This window comes from Camelus bactrianus, chromosome 9 (assembly GCF_048773025.1).
Source record: "Camelus bactrianus isolate YW-2024 breed Bactrian camel chromosome 9, ASM4877302v1, whole genome shotgun sequence".
NCBI lineage: Eukaryota > Metazoa > Chordata > Mammalia > Artiodactyla > Camelidae > Camelus > Camelus bactrianus.
Genome location: NC_133547.1, coordinates 3,899,500 through 3,911,838, shown reverse-complemented (window position 1 = coordinate 3,911,838; position 12,339 = coordinate 3,899,500). Strand labels below are relative to the sequence as shown.

The 12,339-nt window shown below is 42.8% G+C and overlaps 1 protein-coding gene across 1 annotated transcript; it reads right to left on the bottom strand.

The window, feature by feature from the left end:
• Positions 1-3,202: 3,202 nt before the first annotated feature.
• Positions 3,203-4,799, bottom strand: LOC105074473 (protein FRG2-like). Its single transcript, XM_074370839.1, has 4 exons — positions 4,619-4,799; positions 4,245-4,325; positions 3,962-4,027; positions 3,203-3,672 (listed from the first exon to the last, which is right to left on the bottom strand). The coding sequence occupies exons 1-4, from the start codon at positions 4,797-4,799 to the stop codon at positions 3,203-3,205; spliced, it is 798 nt and encodes a 265-aa protein (XP_074226940.1).
• Positions 4,800-12,339: the final 7,540 nt, after the last annotated feature.

Below are 12,339 nucleotides of genomic sequence, written 5' to 3'. Positions count from 1 at the left end.
CGGAGTTTTAGAGTAAGTGATGGAAACTGGAGTGTGACAGGAAATGCAACGCTGTGCCAGTACGGGATGTGCAAATTTATGCCAACTTCCCACCAGAGCATAATTTTCACTTCTGTTCCACATTCACTTGGAGGCGTCAAAAATCACAAACCTGTCATTGGCTGAGGAGACTATGAGCAAGGAGTTGGCTACAATCAAGAGGTTAAGAAAAAAAGTTTTAGGAAGGAATTCAACCATATTTTAATTTTTTACGGTATAGATTCCACCCCCACCCCCCACTTTGACCTGTACCTTGCTGTCGGCTTTGAGGAAGAGGGTCGAGACCAGGTGCCCCGTGTGGGCCGGGCTGCCAGCTGGGATGGTGTAGGTGCACCAGTCAGAGCCCCAGGCTGCTCGCGTTCTGCTGCTTCTTCACGCGTATCCCTCACAGACCCCTGATCATGTTCAGATGCAGAGCTGGTTGGAGACAGAGACGTGGGTAGTTTTCTATCTACGTCCTCAGCCTTCTTCCCCAGAGTAACCAAGCGCGTGCACGCGCTTTTCAGGAACAGAGCCCCCTGGTTGTGTGCCACTGAAACAGCCACGGGGACTCATTTTCTAGGTGTGGGACCCCAGGGCTGGGGCAACCAGTATGTGGCTCAAACCCTTCACCCCCCAGGGAGGATCTGTGAGCCTATGATATGCCCCTCCTTCTCTGTGTCCCATGCTAGGGGTGTGAGTCCAAACCCGATCCCTTCCCCTACTTTCTAACTACCTCTGTGTAGATCTTCACATCCTTTGTTTTAGAAAAGCTTTTCCACCAGCCTCCAGTTTGTTTTCAGTGAGAATTAGTTGCTCCACGTGTAGATGTAATGTTTGTGTGTTCGTGGGGGAAGGTGAGTTCAGCATTTTCCTACTCTGCCATCTTGATCTTCCTCTACTCTGTCTTTTTAATTTCGCTATGCAGGAAAAATATCTACATATGGCATCACAAATTCCTGGCTTATTAGGCAATACAGGCAGTAACTAATATGCCTGTGCCATATACTGGTATTACCCTCCATCCCCAAGATGAGTCCTGCTGTGAGGTATGGACCACGAACAACAAAATGGAGTCACTTATGTCAAAGGTATCAAAAACGGAGTTAAGAGGCAATTAAGAAAGTCGAAGGTCATACATCCATACTCAGATGCAGCATAAACTCACTCAACTGACTACCAGCCCCCTGGAATTCATTTGCTTCCCTCCCTGAAAACTCGCAGCTTAGCAACCAATCAACTGCTCGCAAGTACCTGGCACCAATCATAATTCGACAAAATAACCTGTGTACCTTGTCTGGGATGTCTTTGTTGTCTTTATAAACCTCTGATTTGTAACCTTCTGCATTTCTTGGCCCATACAGGCGAGTAACAAAAGCCACTCTCTTTTCTCCTCCTTAACCCCAAATTTCTGTCTCTTCCAGCATCGTCACATCAGGGGAGGGAACAGATAGACAGCATCTACTTTGTTGCTATGGGACCGTTTCAGTAGCATCACTATTCTCTTGTTTTGACAGATGTTTATTGATGCGACTTTCTCTCATGAGAATTTTGGGGTTTAGTGATATATCGGTAGTGCTCAAAAGTTTTGTTTTTGAACATTCTATAAAGTTTTGTGAAACTCTGTGACCTTGTTTAAGGTGGAATTTAAAATTTTAATCTAAATAATGAATTCTGTAAATGGTACAATTTTCAGAATATCTTAAATTTTTACCCATAAAAATAAAAAAAAAATTCCTACTCAAGAACACGATGCGATCTATTTGTCTACTTCTTTGTATTTCAATCATTTTCTATGATTCTTCTTATATATACTTCACATATTTTTATTAAATTTATTTCTAATTATTTAATTTTTTAAACGTTTGTAATTGCACCCCCAATTTCCTAGTGTAACTTGTCAATTCTCTTTTTTGTACATGTGAATCACTTGTATAATTTGAATCCATTTCATGGGCTAAAAGTGATCTGTGCTATATTATCATTGAATTGGCCCATTCACTGGAATGACAAACTGCTATCCTTATGTACAATAAGAGCTGTTTGGTGTAGGAAAGTCAAGGTGAGGTAAAGTAGAAGTGTAAAGAAAACAGTCTCCTAACCCACACATACAGTAAAAAAAAAAAAAAAAAAAAAAAAAAAAAAATCCACATGGGTAAATAGGTAATTAAAATATGAAATACATTAAAACAGTATTTATTTCATCCCTAAGTGATATGAAAATAATGAGGCAAAGGATAAAACAGTTTTGCAAAACTTTACATTTATTTATCTTCCATAAAATTATATAAATTTATATTATAAAGAATTACATGATCCCAGTATAAAATGCAAATCAAAAACTATATAAAAGAAAATATAACAATATGTAAAATCTATGACAATATCTCTAATAGATTTAATAGCCTCTAGGAAAATATGAAAAATTGGTATCTATAAAGTAGAAGATTTATAAGTAGGTCTATAAGTTGAGACAGATGAAGAATAAATACACGTGGTGAAAAAGCATTTAATATTCCTTGACTTAGCTTTTATGTAAAGTAACAAAAAAGCAAACAAAAATGACATGATGATGTTGCCATAATTTCATCAAACTGAAAAATAAAAATACATTTTCCAAAACATATAGTTAGCAAAGATTTTTGGATATTAGTCCTCCATGGACTGGACTTTAATTTTCAGAATAAAAGGAGGATACGACTATATGCCTACTTTGCTACTTTAAAGTATGCAAACACATACGAATTACATCCTGACATTCGTTCTCATTATAAAATAATACTTAACTTTCTTCACTGTATTAATGCCAGTGTAGAACACACACGGCAGCACTGTCCTCCTGAGAGGCAAGGGGCCTGGGGGTTTATACACCAAGTTGACTTTCCTAAGGTAGGCAAAGCATATCAAGTGTCTAACATGAATTTTAAACTTTGCAATCTTAGTTCTCAAGAAAACCCAGTTTTCACCATTCTGAGTCAATTTTTCAAGCTCCTTTCCTATGACCACCAAGTTCCAGTGTTTATGATGAACACACTGCGTCTAAAATAGGCCCTGTGGGTCCTCTTGGAGAATCTGAGAAGTAGCAGGGCTTTGCTCTGCCTCTCAAAGCTGATAAGGTCTATGCTGAGTAAGGCTGGGTCCCCTTGGCTCGAATCAAGTCTAGTCTGATCCACTGACAGCCTGTCTAGGGAAGAGGGGGCGCGTCCTCGGAGCAAGGACCTGCTCCTCCATCCCTGGCAGGACCCCACGGCCCGGGCAGCGGGGCTGGGACGAGCCAGCTCTCAGCAGGGAACACGTAGGCCGCCTGGTCGGCCACGGCGTAGAAAGTCTGCACCGCTGCGCACAGGCGCCCACGCAGCTGGGCCAGCTCCTCCCAGCTGGGCGGTGAGTCTCCCTGCTGGTTGTACACTTGAACTATGTTCTGAAAAATGGCCTCCGACATAGAGCGCAGGGAGGTCACGAGGCTTTTCCGAAGTGGAGGCGGCTGGTCTCCTGGGGACCCGGATCTGGGTCGCTTGCTGCGCCCCCGGCGCCTCCCCTGGGGTCCCCTGGGGCGGGCATCCCGGGTCTCTCCACTCTCGCTCCCGAGGCCAGCGTCAGAGGCCGTTTGTTTCTTCTTCTCCGAAGTCATACTGCGCTTATTTGGAGAGGCCCCTGCGGATGAAGCACGTGGGTGAGAGGCCTGCCACATCAGTTCCCACGGACCTCCAGCCCCGTATCTCACCGCGAGCCTTCCAGTAAGCCCCACCCATCTCCGGCTCCTTCCCTGCCCCTCGGCCCTAGAATGAGGTAATACACGCCCACCCTGGGCCCTCAAATGCTCCCTGAATCCGGGACTCTCCAAACGGCTGCGTCCACTGAATAACCCCCTTCGCGCCCACGCTCTGGATGGTTTACCTCCTGTTTTCTCTGTTCACCTAGGGACCCAGAAGCAAGATCCTACCTGTTCTCTCGTAGGTGCTGTCCCTGGAATTGATCTTCCTCTCCGGGCTGGAGCTGCCTTCTGAATCTGTGGGTGAAGTGAGAGTTTGAGTGACTGCCTGAACCGGGCACCTTCAAAACCTAGTCTATCCTGGATGCACGAGGAGCCAAGATTGCAAACAAAACTGGTGTCTCAGCTGGTCGTAGAATCCAGGCTGTGCAAGGCCTGGTTCAAAGCTCACCCAGTACCCTGCCCAGGGAAGTCTGAGTTACTCCACCCCCTCTCCAGAAAAATGAAATCTCACCTGAGGGAGCAATGCAGCTGTTTCCACCATCGGGCTCTGTTTTGTTGGCATTGTCTTCCCCATCACTCTTGGGCTCTGACCCTGGAGAAAAAGAGGGAGTGAGATGACTGGCCTCCCTTGAAGCACACACAACCCCGGCCCATCCCTAACCCACTTTTGCGGGCAATTCCCCCAACTGAGGCCGTTCAGTCATATCAAATGTGAACTGGAGCATGTGGCTTCAGGGGATCATTGCCACAATACTCAGAGCCCCCATGGGGCTGGGTGAAGTTTCCTATCACCAGTCTCAAAATAAAGCCCCAATAAAGCACTAATTCTGTATCCCCGATCCCATCCCTCCTTCCAGCTCCCAGAAAAACGGCCCAGCTGCCTACCTGGCCTTTCAGCCTGGCTCTCATCTAACTGGAAAGAGAACGTCTTGCCATTTTCTTCGGCTATTTTCTCCTCCGCATCTGAGGCCCTTTCTTCCACGGAACTCTGTTGGAAGGTGGGCTGGTCAGTGGGGTGTCCGTTGGAGGGGCTGTGAGGGTGTAGGACTTCAGTTCCCGATTCCATCTTGAAGCCGGAATAAAAGCCCCTCTCTCACAGGAGTCCAGAGTCAGAAGTGTCCAGAGGCGAGATGAACCACCTTTTATTAGACCCCCACGGGGCGTGGCTTGCTCCTATTGGCTGATGAGATTGCATCTTCCCGCCGTTTATCACAGCCTGAGATGAGATTAGGAGTGTGATTTGTTGTGATTGTATTGGGGAACCTGACACAAGAAAAGTGAATCTCTGTTTACCCTTAAGACCTCTTCAAAGTGTTCATTGTTTTTCCAGTCTTGGATCATCCAATCCAACCTTGTCCTTTGAGTGAGAGTTGGGTGGGAAATGGAGCTGATATATTTTAATTCAGGTTGAAGAATTATGTATTCGTCTAATAAACATGTTGGGCTCCATAAAATCAGTTCTAATAATTATTTAAGGGTATAAAAGACAATAAAAGACTCAGGCTTTATAACACAAAATTATTTAAATTTTTAAAAATATTATTTAATACCCAGTTCCTATTCACATTCTCCCATATTAGTCAAACACATTTTATTTATTATTTTTTGAGCCAGGGTCTAAACAAAGTTCCTACATTACAATTACTTCTCATAACATTAAACTTGGTACATTCTGTCTGAAAATACAACTAAAACAGTTACATGTTGGAAGCACATATTTGTCATTTTCATCACTCAAAAAGAAATTATAAATTTTTAAAATCGAAGGGAATGGCAAGGACCAAATTATAGTCTATTGTTTCAGACCTGTACATTTGAGATAAAGTGAAAGTGTGAAGAAATGGTAAACAACCAATGAAAAAGTCCATCTAATCAGGGGAGAGTGGGCGGTGATTAGATCCCGGGAGATTAGGCTTGGATGATGACCTCAGCAGGAGGGAAATTCCAGGGAGACCAGAGGCAGTATAAAGCCCAGTAGAAAAAGGAATCTTCTGGGAAAAAAAGAAAAAGGAAAAAAAAAAAAAAAAAAAAGAAAAAAAGAAAAGGAAAAAAGGGAAAAAAAGGAAAAAAAGAAAAAGAAAAAAAAGGAATCTTCTGGTCAGTCATCTCTTCTTCAGTCATCCTGGTAACCACCCGGTCCCCGTGGGTTTGTCCAGTGTCCATGTATCTGAGCCACTCCGGACCCACAGCAAAAAAAAATGGGTTAGTTTTCATTACTACTTGGAGCCTCTATGTATCCCTCAGAGAAACAGGAGAGTAGGAAAAATGTAGAGAGGGCCATTTTAGCGTTAAGGTAAAGATTAGTTAATTGTTTAATAGAATGTCTTAGCATTGACCCTGATTCACAAAATATTTCCAAATGTTAATTTTGAGATGAAGGTCAAAATTTCCAAAACAAACAAACAATGGTCACCTAGTACGTGGTTTTTCTGGGGTGGTGGACAAAAATTATGGGGTCCTGGTGTTTTTGACCAAGGGTTTTTGAAAACTGTAAGTGATTTGTTAATTTATCAATTGTTGTAGTGTATTCAGGAGAACTTGTTTGGAGCAGGTTGAAATTCAGGACCTTGACCCTAAACCTGTAAACAAAAGGAAGCATCACAATTCTGTTGCATTCTATTTGTGTTTCCATTAGGCCTTATTTATTTTTTAGTTAGCCAATTCCGTCTTTTCAAAGGAGCTCCCTGACAAAAATATGACTGGGCGTTGGGTCTCAGGGCCCCTTCCCTTGTTTGAAACTCAGAGAGGTGTGATGGTCAGAACTCACCAGTCCCAATACCTCTCTCCCACCAGTGTGGATCACCTGTCATTGAAGACCAGGCTTCGTGGGTTCACGTCCTACTCCTCCGGCTTCAGCTGAATTCTCTTCTCTGGCTGCTTTTAGAGGCACCCCCGCCACCTGCAGAAGGGAGGCCCCCCCCCACCACCATGAAAGGTCATAGACTGGTCCTGGAGCCACTGCCATAATGTGTGCCACCATCCATACTTACAAATTTGTGCCTGTGTGATGAGGACTTTTAAGATCTAGTCTTTTTGCAACTTTCAAATATGCAAGAAAGTATTTTAAATATAGTCACCATGCTGTACATATAGCTCTAGACTTGTTTGTTTTGTAACTAGAAATTTGTACCTTTTCCCACACCCTTCCCCACAACCACCAATCTATTCTCTGTATCTATGAGTGTGTCTTTATAAAGATTCTACATGTAAGTGAAATCATACCGTTATCTGTCCTTCTCTGCCTGGTTTGTTTCACTCAGTGTAATGCTCTCCACATCCATCCAGGTTGTTACGAAAGGCAAGATTCTATCCATTTTTTTATTATTGAACCATGTTCCATTGATGTATATACTATATCTTCTTTATCCATTCATCCATTGATGGACATTTAGGTAGTTACCATATCTTGGCCAAGCCAGGCTTTTCTCAACCTTGGTCTTCACCGGTGCCCAGCAGGTCAGGATCTCCAAAGCCTGGCTGCCCTTGAGCTCTTTGCCATGGAAACCGAGTTGACTCATTGGCAAGATGCAGAAAGATTCAGCCAGCATATAGGTATACGTATAAGTTTTTTTTTTTTAATTGGCTTAATTTTTTTAAGAGTAGATTTTAGCTCAGAGCAATAATGAGCAGAAGGCTCAGAGAATTCCCCAAAATGCCCCGCCCCCACACATGCACAACGTCTGGCACTGGCAGTATATGTATAAATATTTTAAACAGAATAGGTTGTTAAACTTATATAGTTAAACATGCATGTTTTTAAAATTGCAGGGACTGGCAAAGACCAAATTATAGCACATTGTTTCAGATCTGTAAGTTTGAGATAAAGTGAGAGTGGGAAGGAATGATAACAACCTAACACCACGTTCCCTCCAATCAGGGGAGAGTGGGCAGTGATTAGGTCCCCAGAGAGTAGGCTAGGATGATGGCCTCAGCCTGGGGGGCACTCCAGGGGGTCCTGAGGCGGTGCAAAGCCCAGCACAGGAAGGAATCTTCTGGCCAGTCGTCTCTTCTCCAGTCATCCTGGTGCCCACCACAATGGTTTTGTCCAGTGTCCACCTATCTGAGTGGCTCCCACCCTACAGCAAAAGCACAGATTAGCTTTCATTACTACTTGGGGCCACTGTGTATCCCTCAGAGAAACAGGAGATTGGAAAAGCCTAGAAAGCGTCCTTTAAGGAGTTGTTAACTGTTTAATATAATTACTTGGCACTGATCCTGATTCACAAAATATTTCCAAAATGTTAATTTTGGGATGAAGGTCAAAATTTAAAAGAAACAAAGAAAGAAAAAAAGAAACAAACAAACAAACAAACAGTCACCCAGCAGCTGATTTGTCTGGGGTGGGGGACAAGCATTATGGAGCCCTCGTGTCTTTGAAGGAGGGCTTTTAATAACTGAAAGTGATTTACTAATTTATAATTTTTCCTAGTATATTTAGGAGAACTTGTTTGAAGCTGATTGAAATTTGGGACCCTGACCCTAAACCCATAAACCAAAAGGAGCGGCAGCGCAGGTGTGAAGCTGCCAGTCCACTGTGGAGGGGACAGTTCTTCCCCAACTGTAGTTGGGACGCGCTTCCTCGCTGCTTCATTTTTTTCACGTAAAATTGGCAGAGGAAAGCATGATGTAGTCTACACGTTGGAATATGTCAGGCCCAAGAGTAGACAGAACATATCTGGACACAGCTTTTTTCCTGTGTCTATGGCAAAATTGTCTTTTCCTTTTTTTAATAGAGTCTGTTACGATAAAGTTTTTTGTCTTCATATGACAGCCCATGGTCATGTATTTGACTGCTTTCAAGAAATATTTTCTTGTTGCATTGTATTTATATTTCCATTAGATCCTATTTATTTTTTGGTTAACTGTTTCTGTCTTTTCAAAGGAGCTCCCTGAGAGGATGTGACTGGGCTTTTAGTGTCAGGGTCCCTTCCCTTTGTTTGAAAGTCAGAGAGGTGTGCAGCCGGAACTCTCCAGTGCCAGCACCTCTCTGTCACCATCCTGGGTGGCCTGTCATTGAAGGGCAGGCGTTGTGGGCTCGCTGTCTCAGTTCCTCGGGCTTCAGCTGAACTCTTTTCCCCAGCTGCTTTGAGAGAAGCCCTTGCAATTCCTAGAGGGGAGTCGTTCACCCTGAGGAAGCAGTGTAGACCGGGTCCTGGGGGGCACTGCAGCAATCTGCACCCACATATAGTTACACATTGTGTGTGTGTGATGAGGACTTTTAAGATCTACTCTGTTAGCATCTTACAAATGTGAAATAAAATATTTTCAATACAGTCACCATAGTGAATCGATATCACTGTGACTCATTTATTTTATAACTGAAAGTTTGGACCGTTTGGAAGCCCACCCCGCCAGCCACCAATCTGTTCTCTGTATCTATGAGTTCGTTCGTTTGTTTTTTGATTCCACCTATAACTGAGATTATACCGTATTTGTTTTTCTCTGTCTGGTTTATTGCACTTAGCGTAATGCCCTTGACATCTAGGCATTATGCTGTTACCAAAGCCAAAATTCAATTCCTCTTTATAGTTGAATAACATTCCATTGGTTCATATACACATTTTCTTTATCCATTCATCCACTGATGGACATTTAGGTGTTAGTGTTTTTTGGCTGACACAGTTTTCATAGGTGCCCTCCAATGCCCGCGTTGCCCTTCAGCAATTTGCCATGGAGACTGAGTTATCTCATTGGGAAGGTGCAGAAAGATTCAGCCAACATTTTCGTATGTGTGTAAGTTTTCTTTTCTTTAATTGGCTTTATGTTAGCGTAGTTGTTAAGCTCAGGACAATAATGAGCAGAAGGTTCAGAGATTCCAAATATATGCCCTGTCCCTACATTGCATATCTCCCACTGGCAACATATATATAAATATTTGAAACAATATATGTTGTTAAAATTATATAGTTATATATGCATCTTGTTAAAATCATAGGGAATGGCAAGGACCTAATTATGGTCTATTGTTTCAGATCTGTACATTTGAGGTAGAGTAAAAGTGGGAAGGAATGGTAAACACCCAATACAACATTCCATCCAATCAGGGGAGAGTAGGCGCTGATTAGATCCCCAGACACTAGGCCAGGATTATGACATCAGCAGGGGAAATTCCAGGGGGTCCTGAGACAGTATAAAGCCAGCACACGATCCAGTCCCTGGTCAGTGTCTCTTCTGCAGTCATCCTGGTTACCACGCTGTCTCTAGTGGTTTTGCCCAGTGTCCACTTTTGTGGCGACTCCAGACAGACGACAAAGACACAGGTTAGTTTTCATGACTTCTTGGGGGCCTCTGTTTATTCAGAAAACAGGAAAGTGGGAGAAATCTAGAGATGGACATTTTCGGTATTAAAGTAAGAATTTTAAAATTGTTTAATAGAATTTCTTAGCACTGACCCTGATTCACAAAATATTTCCGAAGTGTTAATTTTGAGACGAAGGTAAAAATTTCCACAAAAATGGTTACCCAGCCCCTGATTTGTCTGCGGTGGTGAACATGCATTGTGGGGCATAATGGGGCCTATGGCTTTAAAAAACTGTAAATGACTTTTAAATTTATCATTTATCCTAGTGTATTCATCTGTCAAGTATATTCAACTTGTTAGGAGCTGCTTGAGATTCGGGAAACTGACCCTAAACCTGTAAACGAAAGAGGGCATCACAATCCTGTTGCACTCTATATTTTTATTAAATCCTATTTACTTATTTTTTGTTAACCGATTTCATTCTTTCAAAGGAGCTCCCTGTGAAAAATGTGACTGGGCATAAAGCCCCTTTCCTTTTTGAAACTCAGAGAGGTGTGCTAGTCAGAAGTCTCCAGTTTCAAAACCTGTCTCCTGTGGCCTGTCAGGGAAGGTCAGGCTTTGCAGGTTCACTGTCCCACTCCTGGGGGAATTCTGTCCCCCAGCTGCTTTGAAAGACACCCCTGCCTACCCCAGAGGGGAGGTCTCCCACCTCCACAAAGGGTCCTAGACTGGGTTCTGGGGCCACTACCAAAGCCTCTGCCACCATCCAGAGTTACAAATTATGCGTTTGTGTGATGAGGGCTTTCAAGATCTACTCTCTTTGCAACCTTCAAATACACAATATTTGAAAGATAGTCACCGTGCTGTACATACATCTCTCTGACTTGTTTATTTTATAACTGGAAGTTAGTACGTTTTGACACTCCACCCCCGACACCACCAATCTGTTCTCTGCACCTATGAGTTTGTCTTTATGAAGATTCTACATATAAGTGAGATCGTACAGTATGACTTTGTCTGGTTTATTTCACTCAGCATAATGCCCTGAACATCTATCCATGTCGTTACCAAGGGCAAGTTTCTACCCCTTTTTGTGGTTTAATAAGATTCCACTGATGTGTATACCACTTTTCCTTTATACATTCATCAACTGATTGAAGCTAAGGTTGTTACTGTATCTTGGCTGAGCCTGGCTGTTCTCAGCCTTGGTTTTCATTGGTGCTTAGCAGGTTGGGATTTCCAAAACCCTGGTTGCCATTGAACTCCATTCCATGGGGCCTGGGTTATCTCATTGGCAAGATGCAGAAAGAGTCAGCCAGTATGTTGGCATATGAATAATTATTTTCTTAAAATAGGTTTTATTTTTCAGAGAAGTTTATTGCTCAGAGCAACAGTGAGCAGAAGGTTCAGAGATTTCCTATATATGCCCCGCCCCCACACATGCACAACCTGGCCCAGTGGCAACATATGTATAAATATTTTAAACACAGTATATATTGTTTAAATTATATAGTTATATGTGTATCTTTTTAAAATCATAGGGAATGGCAAGGACCAAATTATAGTGCATTGTTTCAGATCTATAAGTTTGGGATAAAGTGAGAGTGGGAAGAAACAGTAAACCCCAATACAACATTCCATCCAATCAAGGGATGGTGGGCAGTGATTAGATCCCCAGAGATTAGGTTAGGACGGTGATGTCAGCTGGAGGGAAATTCCAGGGCATCCTGAGACAGTATAAAGCCCAGCAGAAGGAATAGTCTTCTGGTCAGTTGTCTCTTCTCCAGTCATCCTGGTAACCGTTCGGTCCTTGTGGGTTTGTGGAGTATCCACATAGCTGAACTGCTCTGGAATAGCAAGAAGACAGGTTAGTTTTCATTACTATTTGGGGCCTCCGCGTATCCCTCAGAGAAACAGGAGAGTGGGGAAAATGTAGAGATGGCCATTTTAGGTGTTAAGGTAAGGATTAGTTAATTGTTTAATAGAATTACTTGGCACTGATCCTGATTCACAAAATATTTCCAAAATGTTAATTTTGAGATGAAGGTCAAAATTCCCCCCTCCCCCTAAAAAGACTCCCCAAACCTCAAAAAACAAAACAAAACAACAACCAAAAGAAACAGTTACGAAGCACGTGATTTGTCTGAGGTGGTGGACAAGCATTATGGAGCCTGATGTCTTAGACCCAGGGCGTTTAAAAACTGAGAATGATTTATGGATTCATCATTTATCCTAGTGCATTTATGAGAACTTGTCTGGAGCAGGTTGAAATTTGGGACCCTGACCCTAAACCTGTAAAAAAAAAAAAAAAAATGGAGCGGCACCTCAGGTGTGGAGCTCCCAGTCCACTGTGGAGGCAAGAGTT